General features: G+C 55.0%; 1 protein-coding gene across 1 annotated transcript in view; it reads left to right on the top strand.

The window, feature by feature from the left end:
• Positions 1–12,457, top strand: part of EPHA8 (EPH receptor A8) — a 45,793-nt gene extending 33,336 nt beyond the window's left edge. Inside the window, exons 8-17 of the mRNA XM_034957801.4 lie at positions 156–249; positions 1,033–1,100; positions 2,241–2,405; positions 2,605–2,790; positions 3,079–3,140; positions 3,766–3,975; positions 5,940–6,089; positions 6,177–6,367; positions 6,579–6,752; positions 6,916–12,457. Of these exons, the coding sequence (XP_034813692.1) occupies positions 156–249; positions 1,033–1,100; positions 2,241–2,405; positions 2,605–2,790; positions 3,079–3,140; positions 3,766–3,975; positions 5,940–6,089; positions 6,177–6,367; positions 6,579–6,752; positions 6,916–7,030 (1,415 nt within the window). The 3' untranslated portion in view covers positions 7,031–12,457. The remainder of the gene's footprint in view (positions 1–155; positions 250–1,032; positions 1,101–2,240; positions 2,406–2,604; positions 2,791–3,078; positions 3,141–3,765; positions 3,976–5,939; positions 6,090–6,176; positions 6,368–6,578; positions 6,753–6,915) is intronic.
• Positions 12,458–14,197: the final 1,740 nt, after the last annotated feature.

The raw sequence follows: 14,197 nt of genomic DNA, 5'->3' as shown, positions 1-14,197 counted from the left end.
GAGCTGGCCTGCGCCCTGACTCTGGGCTGGCTCATGGCTCTGGGCTCCCCACTGGCCCCAGGGTCACAGCCAGGCAGGCTCAGAGGTCTGCCAGACCCCTGGGCCCAAGGCCAGGGCTGAGAGCCTGGTCCCCCAACCCTGGCTTTCCCCTGCAGGGCCCCGCTATGACACCAGGACTATTGTCTGGATCTGCCTGACGCTCATCACGGGCCTGGTGGTGCTTCTGCTCCTGCTCATCTGCAAGAAGAGGTGGGTGGTCTGGCCCAGCCACACCCAGCCCCTCCTCTCAAGCGCCGTACCTCCTGCCTGCCCCCAGCCCCACCGAGCCGGTGGTCCCCGTGTGCCTGGGGCTGGCTCACTTACAAACACACCACCTCATTTAACCTAGTGACATGCCAGTGATGTAGAGATTCTGACCTCACTTTGCAGGTGAGTAAATTGGGGATCAGAGAGGTTAGGCTTCTTGCCAGAATCACACAGCTGATAAATGCCAGAGCTAGGACATAAGCCTAGGTCTGGTAAACTCAAGCCCATACTCTCAGTTACTTTGTCCTCTCCCACTCCATTTTGGAGGGAGGTGGAGACAGGATAGTGTGTGGGCTTGGGATACCAGACAATGAGAACTGTAAGGATCATCTAACTGATGGAGAAATGGAGACCCAGGGAAGAGAAGGGGCTGGCCAAGGTCATCCAGTGTAGTTGGCCACAGAAGCCTCATCTCCCAATGCCCCCACCAAGGGTGGTTTCATATAACATGGGGCTAACAGCATTGTAGACTTTGCCAAGAGGGTCAGGTGGACTTGAGGACATTTTGAGGATCCCACAGTGCTTGTGACCATCATGGCGGTCACAGTTTAGCTGGGTTGAGAGCCTGGAGTCAGGGACTCTCCCCTGCAGACTTTGTAAGGAGCAGGAGCTGACCTGTTAGGGGAAGGGGCATGAAGAGAGAAGCCATGACTCGTCCCCTGGTTGGGGTCAGGTCCCGGGCTAGGGATGGCCTGGCCTCAGGCAGGGCGGTGCCCTCCCCTGCAGGCACTGTGGCTACAGCAAGGCCTTCCAGGACTCGGACGAGGAGAAGATGCACTATCAGAATGGACAGGGTGAGAGCAGGGGCCCGGTGGTCTGGGGCAGAGGGAAGGCCACAGGGGGACCCAGTGCTGGACTGGGGGTGGCACAGATGGGAAGGAGGAAGGTGCCCAGTGAAAAAACCAGAGCCCAAGAGGCAGATTCCAGGGTGTCACAGAGACCTGGTGCCCCAGAGGGCAGCGCCGTTCATGCCTCCTGGACACTCAGACCCCATTCAGGATGCTAGAGATCCTCTCCCCAGGGAAGGGCACACATTTGTATATGATTTCGGGGTGGGAGTGCATATACTCTTGGACAAGAATCCCTACTATGGAGAGATTTTCAGGATCCTGTAGAGATCCCAGACAACAAGGCGAATCTGGAGATGCCTCCCTCCACGCCCCACTCCTGTGCCCGTGGCAGACAGCATCAAGCATAGTGCTGATTCCCACCGGGCCTGGGTGCAGCCTCAGACTCCTCCTTAACTACTTTTTATTTTTATTTTATTTTATTATTTTTTATTTATTATTATTATTTTTTTCTGAGACAAAGTCTCACTCTGTCGCCAAGGCTGGAGTGCAGTGGCTCAATCTCAGCTCACTGCAACCTCTGCCCCTGGAGTTCAAGCGATTCTCCTGCCTCAGCCTCCCAAGTAGCTCAGATTACAAGCATTCACCATGCACTACTAATTTTTGTATTTTTAGTACAGACGAAGTTTCACCATGTTGTCCAGGCTGGTCTCGAACTCTTGACCTCAAGTGATCTGCCCGCCTCGGCCTCCTAAAAAGCTGGGATTATAGCATGAGCCATCACGCCCAGCCGGAAACTATTTTCAATGAATCAAAGTTGACCCTTGTGGCAAAAACTTATTTTTGCTACATCCCTACTCCAGAACAATTTAGAAAGATCTCAAGGACTGTAAAAGTGACCCCAGAAAATGACAGACATGCCCAGAACTCACTGGAGACTCCACAGCCCCATAGAAACCCCAGAGCGACTCCAGAGACCCCACTTTCACTTGGGAAATACTTATGGGGTGCGTGTTGTTTGCTACCACATCCAGAGACTCCCAGAGACACCCCTCACCCCACCCCAGACCCATCCCAGGCCCAGGGAATGTCGGGAAAAAGCAATCTCTCCTGGGCCCCACTGAAGGCCCTCCTCCCGCCCCTCAGCACCCCCACCTGTCTTCCTGCCTCTGCATCACCCCCCGGGAAAGCTCCCAGAGCCCCAGTTCTATGCGGAACCCCACACCTACGAGGAGCCAGGCCGGGCGGGCCGCAGTTTCACTCGGGAGATCGAGGCCTCTAGGATCCACATCGAGAAAATCATCGGCTCTGGTGAGTCTCAGGGGTTGTGAGGGCGGGGCCAGCATGGGGCAAGGTGGGGGCACCCAGGGCAAGGTGGGGGCACCCAGGGCAGAGGGAGCGTGTGACCCAGGGGTCTGGCAAGCCCAGGGGGTCCAAGGGCCTGGGAGGCTGGGGGAGTCTGAGGGTCCCACTGCCCTCCCTCCACACCTGCCCCTCTCGGGGCCTGCAGGAGACTCCGGGGAAGTCTGCTACGGGAGGCTGCGGGTGCCAGGGCAGCGGGATGTGCCCGTGGCCATCAAGGCCCTCAAAGCCGGCTACACGGAGAGACAGAGGCGGGACTTCCTGAGCGAGGCGTCCATCATGGGGCAATTCGACCATCCCAACATCATCCGCCTCGAGGGTGTCGTCACCCGTGGTAGGTGCCAGGCAAGGACAGCCTCCCCCTGCAGTGCCCCTCCTGCCTGGAGAGGCCTCTGGGTCCATCCCCTCATCCATCCTGCTCTGCCCCACTGACCCTGTCCTCTTGGTTCAGGTCCCCGAATGACTCGGGGTGCCCAGAGCCTGGGACCCCAGTGGAAACCCAAGGCACCGTGGGGTTTCCAGTGCTGGCACAGGTCCTGAGATGGTGGTATGCTCCTGGGGTCTCTGATCAGCAGCCCTGAGCCCCAAACCAAGAGCCACCCTCTCCCTACTGCCCGCCCAGGCCGCCTGGCAATGATCGTGACTGAGTACATGGAGAACGGCTCTCTGGACGCCTTCCTGAGGGTGCGTGTCCCACCCCTGCCTCTCGCACGGGCTTGGGGAGGGAGGTCCAGTCTGGGTGTTGGGAAATAGTGCAAAGCCCTCTAAGCCCCCTCCCTGGCTTGGACACCACAGGCCGGGGGACAGGAGGCAGGTATAGGGAGGAGCTCTTCGAGGTCAGCCAGTCGAACTGCCTTTCGGCCCCCATTGCATGAAAGTCCCTCTGCTCCATGGGATCCTGCTGCCCTGCACACAGGCTGAGGGGGGTGCCTCTGTGGGAATCCAGGCCCCACCCAGCTGGGGGGCATGCTGGCTGTGGTGGAGACGGCTGGATTCCCAGCTCCTGCCCACAGTTTCTTTGCTGGGTGCTCTTAGGCACAGAGCTTAACCTCTCTGGGCCTCCATCTCTCATTCCACAAAATGGGTAAGCAGTCATTGCTGCCCCACCTACCTCGCAGGGTTGCTGTGAGGGTAAATGAGACCAGGAGAATAACCCTTAACTGCAAAGTGCTTCCGAAGTAGTGGCGCACTTGGTAAATTGCAAAGCACCGTCTCAACTCGAGAGCATCCTACAGATGGGAGGTGTTCCTGTTCACGGACCAGGCGCCTCGCTGGGCTTTCCTGAAGCCCAAGCCGTGTCCCCCTGCAGACCCACGACGGGCAGTTCACCATCATGCAGCTGGTGGGCATGCTGAGAGGAGTGGGTGCCGGCATGCGCTACCTCTCAGACCTGGGCTATGTCCACCGAGACCTGGCCGCCCGCAACGTCCTGGTTGACAGCAACCTGGTCTGCAAGGTGTCTGACTTCGGGCTCTCACGGGTGCTGGAGGACGACCCAGATGCTGCCTACACCACCACGGTGCGTCGCCCACACTCCTTCCGGCTAGACTGGGGAGTGGGGAGGTGGCGCCGGTGGCACCCAGGGCCCAACAATTCTGCAAGTAGCTGAATGAAGTTGGCAGTTTCGGGGTGGCCCTCAACCTGGGGCACATCCTGTTTCTCCTCTTCACGCCAGTGCCTTCCTCTGGGAAATGGGAACAGCTTTGCCTGCCTTTCCTCTGTCACCAGGTGGCCAGGGGAGACCCCAGGGCTGGTCCCCACGGTCACTCACTCACCAGGAGACTTCAGGAGGGTTGGAATCTCCCCGAATTGTACCAGACTCTACATCTGTCTCTAAAGTTTGCCTAAAACCCAGCTGTTTTCAAACACGTTCCATGGGGATTTGGACCTCTCTAGAGGTGCCTTAGGGGCAGTCTTAAAGGCAGGAGCTGAGTGCACAGGGGCCAGTTTTCACCCTGGCCCCAATCGGAGCCCTTCCTTAGCCTCTGTCCCACAGCCTCTGAGTAAGGTTTCGCATGGAGAAAGGATCCTGTGACAACAAAAGAAAGAAGGAAGGAAAGGAAGGAGGGAGTGGAGAGAGGGAGGGAGGGAGGGAGGAGGGAAGGAAGGAAGGGAGGGAGGGAAGGAAGGAAAGGAGGGAGGGAGGAAGGAGGGAAGGGAGGGAGGGAAGGAAGGAAAAGAGGGAGGGAGGGAGGAAGGAGGGAAAGAAGGGAGAGAGGGAGGGAGGAAGGGGGAGGGAAAAGAAAGAAGGGAAGGAAAGAAGGAGAAAAAGGAGAAAGGAAGGGAAGGGGAGGGAAGAGGAGGGGAGGGGAGGGAAGGGATGAAGGGAAGGAAGGACAGAGGGACGGAGGGAAGGAAGGAGGGAGGGAAGGAAGAGAAGGAGGGAGGGAGTAGGGGAGGAAGGAAAGGAGGGAGAGGGAGGAAGGAAGGAGGGAAGGAGGAAGAAAGGAGGGAGGGAAGGCGGGAAGGAAAGGAGGGAGGGAGGAAAGAGGAGGGAAATGAGGGAAGGAAGGAAGGTGGAAAGGAAGGAAGGAGGGAAGGGGAGAGAAGGGGGAGGGGAGGTAAGGGGAGGGAGGAAGGGAGGGAAGGAGAGAAGGAATGCAGGAGGGAGTGGGGGAGGAAAGAAGGGAGGGAGGGGGGAAGGAAGGAAGGAGAGAAGGAGGAAAGGAGGGATGGTGGGAAGGAAGGAGGGAAGGGAGAGAAGGAGGGAGTGGGGGAGGAAGGAAGGGAGGGAGGAAGGAAGGAAGGACAGGAAGGAAGGAGAGAAGGAGGAAAGGAGGGACAGAGGGAAGGAAGGAGGGAAGGGAGAGAAGGAGGGAGGGAGTGGGGGAGGAAGGAAGGGAGGGGGGACTGGGGGAGGAAGGAAGGGAGGGGGGACGGAGGGAGGAAGGAAGGGAGGGTGGAAGGAGAGAAGGAGGAAGGAAGGAGGGAAGGAGAGAAGGAAGGAGGAGGGAGGGAAGGAGGGAGGAAGGAGAGAAGGAGGGAGGCAGGAAGGAAGGAAAGAAGGAGGGAAGGAAAGGAGGGAGGGAGGAAGGTGGGAGGGAAAGAAGAAAGGAGGGAAGGAAGGACAGAAGGAGGAAGGAAGAAAAGGAAGGAAGGGAGGAGGAAAGGAAGGAAGGGAAGAGGAAAAGAAGGGAGGAAGGAAGAAAGGAAGGGAGGAGAAAGGAGAAGGAAGTGGGGGAAGAGAAGGAAGAGGAAGAGTTAGAAAACGACTAGGCTGTGGCCCCTGAGCCCCTTTGGCTTGTGACTGGTATTGGCTGAGCACCTGCTTGTACCAGGCGTCTCATTCCTTCCTTCCTTCCTTCGTCTTCACAGCGGCTCTTGTGAGGCCTCCCTCAGGACAGGTGCTCTGGGAAGGTGGGGGCTGTATTGTCCCTCTGGACTGGAAAACAGGACCCCAGTGTTTAGCTCTCTGACTCAGACGGCTCGGGGGACACCCTGCCAGGCCTGGGCAGCCCCTCGACTCTTGTGTGTCCGTCGCAGGGCGGGAAGATCCCCATCCGCTGGACGGCCCCAGAGGCCATCGCCTTCCGCACCTTCTCCTCGGCCAGCGACGTGTGGAGCTTCGGCGTGGTCATGTGGGAGGTGCTGGCCTATGGGGAGCGGCCCTACTGGAACATGACCAACCGGGATGTGAGTGCCAGGCCCTGGCAGGGCCGCGGGTGGTGGAGCCTCGGGGTGCAGGGAGGGACGGCTGAGCCCAGCGCTGATCCCCTGCAGGTCATCAGCTCCGTGGAGGAGGGGTACCGCCTGCCCGCACCCATGGGCTGCCCCCACGCCCTGCACCAGCTCATGCTCGACTGTTGGCACAAGGACCGGGCGCAGCGGCCTCGCTTCTCCCAGATTGTCAGTGTCCTCGATGCACTCATCCACAGCCCTGAGAGTCTCAGGGCCACCGCCACTGTCAGCAGGTGCCTTGTGCCCACCCCAGCTCCTTGAGGCCCAGCTGCCTCCCAGTATTGCCCCAGATCTGTCCCTGGGACAGTTTGGCCCTGACACTAGGACCAGACCCAGCCTGGGCCCCCGGCCCCTGCCCTGCCTAACCCCTTCCTCAGCCTGCTTCTTCTGGGGGTCCAGCCTCCCGAACCCTCTGGCCACTTACCAAGAGCCCCTGTGCCTCAGGTGCCCACCCCCTGCCTTTGCCCGGAGCTGCTTTGACCTCCGAGGGGGCAGCGGTGGCGGTGGGGGTCTCACCGTGGGGGACTGGCTGGACTCCATCCGCATGGGCCGGTACCGAGACCACTTCGCTGCAGGCGGATACTCCTCTCTGGGCATGGTGCTACGCATGAACGCCCAGTGAGTGACGGGTGGGGCTGGGGCCCCATGCGTGTGGGGGCAGGGGGGGGTACCCAGAGGCAGGGCTGCCGGGGAGGCTGCAGGTCCAGATCCATGGTGCTGGCTGCGTGCGTGGCTCCCAGCCTCCCAGGCCCAGCTGGCCAGCAGCACCCTTCCTTCACAGGGACGTGCGTGCCCTGGGCATCACCCTCATGGGCCACCAGAAGAAGATCCTGGGCAGCATTCAGACCATGCGGGCCCAGCTGACCAGCACCCAGGGGCCCTGCCGGCACCTCTGATGTACAGCCAGCAGGGCCCAGGCAGCCACCAAGCCCACCCCAGGTCATGCCAGCGGCAGAGGACGTGCGGGGCTGGCAGCAGGCAGGGTGGCCCCAGGCCTCTGCCCTCCTCTCGGGCACTGGAGGGGCTGAAGGCTTCGCCACAGGACCTGGAGTTATCAGGGGTCAGGCGCCTGGGAAGGGGCCTTTGGTGGCCACCCTGGCGAGGACACCTGTCCCCCAGGGCAGGCACCTTCTCTTTTCCAGAGCCTGGGGCCTCCACACCACAGAGTCCAACAGGGACATCACTCGCCTGCCTCTGTGTGCGTGCATGTGTGTGTGGTGGGGGGTGTTCTCACAAGGTCATGGGATCTCATGTGAACAGTGTGTGATCAAGTGTGTCCACCCCTTTGGGTCTCAGCATGGACGTGTGCATGTTATGAGCGTGTGCTTAACTGTTAAGGCTGGAGGCACATGTGGGTGATGGTGGATGATGTGTCATGAATGAGGAGGTGTGTGAGCAGGGAACTCAGTGTGACACCGCCAGGTCCAGCACCCACGGGGGCGGGGGAGAGGCTAACCCCTACATCCCCCCACGCCTGGAGGCTGGAGCCAGGGGCCACTTCTGAACTGCACCAGCACCAGGCCCACCCTCGTCTCTGCCTGGGTGAGCCCACCCTGGCTGTATCTCAGGTCTGGGTCCTCCCTCTAGCCGAGGAGGCCAACTGCAGCCTCCACCCGGCTCTCACCGCTGCTTCAACAGGAAAACAGGGTTCCCGGCCAGTCCGGCTGGCCGCCTTCATGGAGGCATCATGGCAGAGCACATGAGATGCCCTCAGCTGGGCTTGGCTGCCTGGCCAGGGCCGGGGGCTCAGCAGCCTCCTCTAGCCTCTGATGCCTTCCCTCCACGGCCCAGGTCTCCTCACTCAAAGTCCCTTCGCCAACCTTTCAATGCCCAGCCCTGACACCTGCCCTTTGTCCCCCAGGCCTAGGATCAGGGACCAGAGGATCCTATCTTCTCAGCACCCAACCCACCCCTTCCTGTAGCATATGGGGAGACTAAGGCCTGGAGAGAGGGGTGATGCCCCGTCCCAGGTTGCACTGCAACCAAGTGTCAGAGTCGGGGCTCCGGCCTCCTGCCAAGGCTCTTGTCCCCATACACCATCCCACAAGGGCGCTGGGGGTGGAAGTGCCCTGGAAGCCCCTCCCCTCTCACACTGACCTCCCCCTTACGGCCCACCAGGGTATGTAAATATCTCTTTTCTACCATGTCAGAATATTTTTTCCTCACTCCTGACAATGCAAAAATGGTCTTCAAAGCACATAAAAAGCACCCAGGGTGAGAAAGCCCCATCCCGGGGTCCCTTGGCAGGCAGGGGAGCAGGAACCCCACTGTGTGCCCCCTGCCAGCCCCAGAGGGAGCAGCGAGCCCAGCTGCCCAGCCCTGCCCCCCCCTCCCCATAGCCAGCACAGCTATCCCGCGGGGACACCAGCACTGAGCCCCCTCTCCCTCCTGCAATAATTCGGGGAGTCTCAGCCCCATCCAGGTGCCGCGGCCAGCTCTCTACACCTCTATATATTATATTACTATATAGCCGAGCTGTTCTTCCTTCCTATGGAAGTCGGAAACATGGTCAGAACACGATCTGGGGGGGGATCCTGTCTTCCTCCCCACCCCACCCCACTCTTACCCGATTTCTGGGCTCTGGATCCTCACAGTCATGGAGGCACCGTGGGCCTGGCACTTGCAAAAGTGTGGCCCCTCACTCTAGTGTGTGGTCCCTCTCAGGGTCCTGGGGATCTGCCTCTCTGTGGTCTCCATCCTGACTCTTGAACTTACCCACAATAAGAATAAATTCTGCCTCATCTTTGCCTGCGTCCCCCATTTTCCCCCATCTCTGAAAGCTTGACATCTCCTGTTGGGGAAAGGCCAGCCTCATACTGAGCACCTACTGTTTGCATCCCATTCATTTTTCTCCCCTCTGGTTTTCTCATCTGTCTGGGGAGGTAGGATTAGTGCATGGATTGTACATATGGGGAAGCTGAGTCCTGGTTCAGCCAACCTGCCTAAAGCCAAGGACAGACCGGGGGATGAATCAGAACCTAGATTTGTCACACCCCAAATCCCAGGCTCAGCTAGGAAGCACCCCACAGCCCCAAATTCTCTCTTCCAAGAGGTGCACATGGTACTTAGCCGTAGAGTCCAGTCCCAGCTGGACAATACCCTTGAGTTCTCTTGGCAGAGAAAGATGCCCCCCTGGAAGAGGAGTACACAGGGAAAGGACATTTCCTGGGAACAACTTCCTCAGGATCAAGGGGGGCCACTGGGAGACCTGGGTGCTGGGAGGCAGAACAGGGAAGACAGGGTCCGAGCATCTTCCAGAGTTACGTCAGGGAGCCGAGGACTCCGTCTGCTCATGGGGAGAGGGAACAGCAGCAGGGGTTCTGGGCAGGAGACAGAGACAGAGGCAGAGCAGATAACAACAGCATCCATTTGCACCAGTGGCTCAGACATTTGGAAAAGGTGCTCCAGGGTCTTAGAGATGACGGAGTGGATGATCTCCAGCTAAAAGAAGGGCTTCACTCCTGAACCCCCTCAAACTGGGGAAGTGGGAACAGGCAGAAAACACCCACACTGCATTTCCTACATTGTCTCACTCAGAATCACAATAGCCCTATGAGATTGAGAATATCATCCCCCACTTCCACATGGGCAAAAGCTTGCTTGGAGAGGCCAATGTCCCACATGGCAGAGCCACCACGTAAAGCTAAATCTGTCTGATTTCAAGCCAGCTATGCTTCCCCTGAGACTCCAAACTAAGCACCAGGCCCTTTCCCCACAAAACCAGTTGTTTCCTATGAGGAAGAATTTGTTACTACAGACTTCTCTTCCCTTAAGGGGAAGAGACCCTAACATCCTATTGGACGATAGGATCCAATCATCAGATCCTAATCAACACCTGCTCTGTGCTGGGCACCACCGGGGGTAAAAGACAATGAGATGCAGCCCTTCTTCTCAGAAGCTCAGAGACTAGGTGGAGCTGCAGACTGCACAAAAGAGGTTCCCTCAATCAGATCCAATGTGCTAAGCGTCCAAAAAATGGAGCACACAGAAGTATTCTAGAGGGTCAGAGAGAGCCTTGACAGGCAGGTCTGTCATGGAGGACTTACTGCAGGAGGAAGCATTTCAGTTAAGCACTGAAGAGTGAGAAGGGTTTGGAGGTTGATTTCCGAGGCAGTCCTTTGTGCAAGGCATGGAATGCAGAGGAGAGGAAGAATACAGCCAGAGCAGAAACAAACCATGTTCATGGATGAGGAGCCTCACCACCACAACGCTGGCTACGCCCTTCCAATTTAATCTATACATTTTATTTCCAATAACAATTGCAGTGGGGTTTTCCTGGCAACTTGACAAAGTCATCCCCAAATGTACATGGAATAATAAAGAACCCAGAATAGCCAAGACAATTTTGAAAAAGAAAGAGGAAGAGGAAGGGAACCTCACCCTATCAGGTATCAATAGGCACTGTGGAGCTCTAATAATTAAAATAGTGTGATTTGGTCCCAGGAATAGACCAACAGATAATAGAAGAGAGAATAATGCCTAGGGGCAGATCAAAATATATAGGAGAGTGTGAGACACGACAAAGGGTAAAATGGTCTTGTTAACAGATGATGTTGAACAATTGAACACCCCTACTGGAAAACATAAAATTGGATCCCTGCTCACACCACTCACAAAATAAGTTCCAGGTTGGTTAAAGTCCTAAATGTGAAGAGAACACTATAAAACTTTTTAAAAGAAAACAGAGGAAAGTAACTTTATGATCTTAGAGTAGAAACTAAACAAAACACAAAAAGCATAAATGATTTTTAAAGTGATAAATCTTACTACAATTAAGAGCTTCTCTTTGACAAAAGATGAATAGATTTGTTAAAGCCACTGGCTGGGAGAAGGTATTTGCAGCCCATATAAGCAAGAGACAATTAGTTTCCAAAAGAATTTTTTTAAAAAAAACTCTAGAGAATCAATCTACCAAAACATTCCAGAGCAATAGGAAAATGGGCAAAAAATGTGAATAAATACCAGAGGAAGAAATTTGAAAGGCCAAACAAGATATAAAAGAGTCTCAACATCACTAGTAAACATGGAAATGCAAATTGAAACAATAATGAGATGGCTCATTACACCAATCCGATTGGCAAAATTAGTGTCTAACGGGAGTATTGATGAAGATATGGGGGAAATACCAATGTTTATAAACTGATGAGAATTTAAATTTGCACAACTACTTTGGAGAGCAATTTGAAAATGCTTGATAAACTTTAAGACGAGCAAATCTATGATCCAGCCAACTTTGCCACTGATGTGTGAGTCTTAGGTTAAGTTTCCTAATTGGGGCCTGAGTCAGGGATTCTTGTGCAGTGATTTATTGAAGCAGAACTCTTAGGTGAAAGGGAGATGGGATGGCAGATAGGGTGGAAGCGCTGGGCAGTGATATGTTCTTGGTTGAAGATTAGCTTCAATCTGATCGCATGGGAGCTCTGGGGCATGAGTGACAACACAGAGTCTGTCTACCTCGAGGCAAGGGAGCCAAGATTTTCCACCCCCATGTCACTCAGTCATCAGCTATGGCCACCCCATGGGGAGGATGGGGAAGTGGTGTAACTGTGGGCAAGGGAGTTCCCAAGAAGAGAGTAGCTCTGAGCCCTTAGCGTCAACACTCACAGCTAGAGGGTGGGAACACCTACAGGTAAAAGGCATCCGAGTGGGACACCACCAGTGTTTTCCACCATGTCCCAGAGAAGCACACTCATATGCAGAAGCATACATGTCCACGGGTATTTATTGCACCTTAGTGTGTAATAGAAAGACAAAGAGGAGCCTAACTGCCTCTCAGCAGGAAAACAAAAACTGCTTTATAAGTACAATAAAATAATCAACCACAGTTCAAATGAACAAACTAGATCAACATCCATCAATAGGGATAAGTCTCCAAACATAACATGGAATGAAAAAAATAAATAACAAAGGAACCTCCACAGGTTTACACCATTTATGTAAACTTTAAAAAAAAATGTAAGAATTGAATACACAGGTTTTGAATGCATAACTAGGTAATGACAGCATAAAAATATTCACGAGACAGATAAACACCCGGTCAGCACAACTGTATCTGTCTTTCATTGATAGCTCTTTTGTAAAAATAGAGGACTCTGAAGCAAATATGGCAAAATGTGAATATCCATTTAATCTCGATGTGTGTCTGTTACATTCTTTCTCAATTTTCTCATATGTTGCAATGGCCTATAATTTTAAATAAGAGTGTTTAAAGAACACAAAGGGGACGGGGCTATATGAGAAGTCTCTGTACTTCCTGGTCAATTTTTCTGTGAACCTAAAAATGCTCTAAAAAATAAAGTTTCTTATTTTTAAACATCCACAAGGGAGGGAGGGGTTCTGCAGGCTGCCCTCAGGAAACTTGGGGTCTCAGAAATGGGGGTGGGGAAGTGGGGGGATGGTGGGGTGGGGAGGTTAGAAGAACTGGCTCTTCTGGGCTGTGGGGAGGACTGACGCTGTCCAGGGTCCTGGACCCCGGTGGCGGGGGCTGGTTGCGCTGCAACAGACCAGCAGATCTGGTCAGCTCTCTTCCCAAAATGTACACAGAGACTAACCATCTCCTCCTGCCCCTGGTTCTGCTGCCACCTCCGCTTCCCTCAGCGACTGCGGAAGCCTCATCAGTAGCCTCCCCACTTCCTCTCTGGCCCCCATAATCCGTTCTCCACAAGCAGCCAAAGGGATCTTTTAAAAACATAAACCAGATCATGCTACATTCTGGATTACAATCCTGCAAAAGCTTCCTATCACGTTTACAATAACATCGAAAATCCTCCCCTGACCTGCAACGCCCCCTGTCATCTGCTGCTGCTGGCCTCTCCAATCTCTCTCCAACTATCCTCCCCTCTCTGGTGCCCTTCTTTTCTTTCATTTATTTATTTAAAGACAAGATCTTGCTCTGTCACCCAGGGTGGAATGATCTCGACTCCCTGCAGTCTGGATGGACCTCCTGAGCTCAATCAATCTTTCCTCCTCAGCCTCTCAAGTAGCTGGGACCGCAGGCGCATGCCATCACACCTGGCTAATTTTGTTTTTTGTTTTGTTTGTTTGTTTTGTAGAGACGAGGTTTTGCTATGTTGCCCAGGCTGTCCTCAAACTCCTGATCTCAAGTGATCTCCCCACCTTAGCCTCCCGAAGTGCTGGGATTACAGGCATAAGCCATGGTGCCTGGCCCCAGCATACCTTTTTTTTTTTCCTTAATCTGGCCCCATCCAAATCTCTGGCTTTGCCTCCTGTCCTTACTCTCCAGCAAGCCCACAGGAAACCTCCAGCCAGGAGGAAACACCTGCAGGCCGATCAATACTCTCACCCCTTTCCCATGGCTGTGGTGTGTATGTTTTCCACCAGAGGAATGTCCTTCCTCTCCCTTCTGCCCCTGGCCAATTTCAACTCACACTGAAGATCTCAACCTCTGGCTCCCTTCTCCTAATTTTAGGTTAGATGCCTCCCTTCTCTGAGATCCCACAGATTCTGGGGCTGCCCCCATTGAAGCACTTATCTTCCACTGTCATCAATCTCTCACTTTCATCGTGAATGGATTAAGGCCAGAACTGTCTCCACTTGGTCAGAGAACCCCAGTGCCTAGCCCAGGGGGAGGGGGTACATGGTAAGAATTCAGTGAGTGATAAATGCACAGGCAAATTGCCCTTACAGGGGCCCTGAGGATCTGCTGTAAAGCAGGGCCAGTTTCCTCATCCTTCCCTTTCATGTGACCTTGAGGAAGTCACTTCTCTTTGAGCCCTGTTTCATCCTCTGTAACATGGGGCTACCACTTTCATCTACTCCACAGGCTCGCCATGAGGATTGAAGGGTAATGTGAGGATAGCATGCAGGGGACAGTGTTTGTCACTATTGCTGGGGGAGGGGGCGATTGGATGTCTCTATGAAGGGGCCGAGAGCAAAGCTGCTGGCAAGCATGGATGAGTCTTGGGGAATAGGAGTGGGGGCAGTAGTCTGGTCCCGGCCCCACTGTTGCTCTTCTGTCGCTCACTCCACCTGGGGCTGGTGGCCTGGACCCAGGGCTGGCCGCCCGTCTTACTCCATCCCCAAAGCCCAAGAACCTCTGTATG

The sequence above is a fragment of the Pan paniscus genome, chromosome 1, assembly GCF_029289425.2.
Source record: "Pan paniscus chromosome 1, NHGRI_mPanPan1-v2.0_pri, whole genome shotgun sequence".
Lineage (NCBI taxonomy): Eukaryota > Metazoa > Chordata > Mammalia > Primates > Hominidae > Pan > Pan paniscus.
The sequence above is the reverse complement of the archived record's forward strand: the minus strand, read 5'-3'. Positions and strand labels throughout refer to the sequence as shown.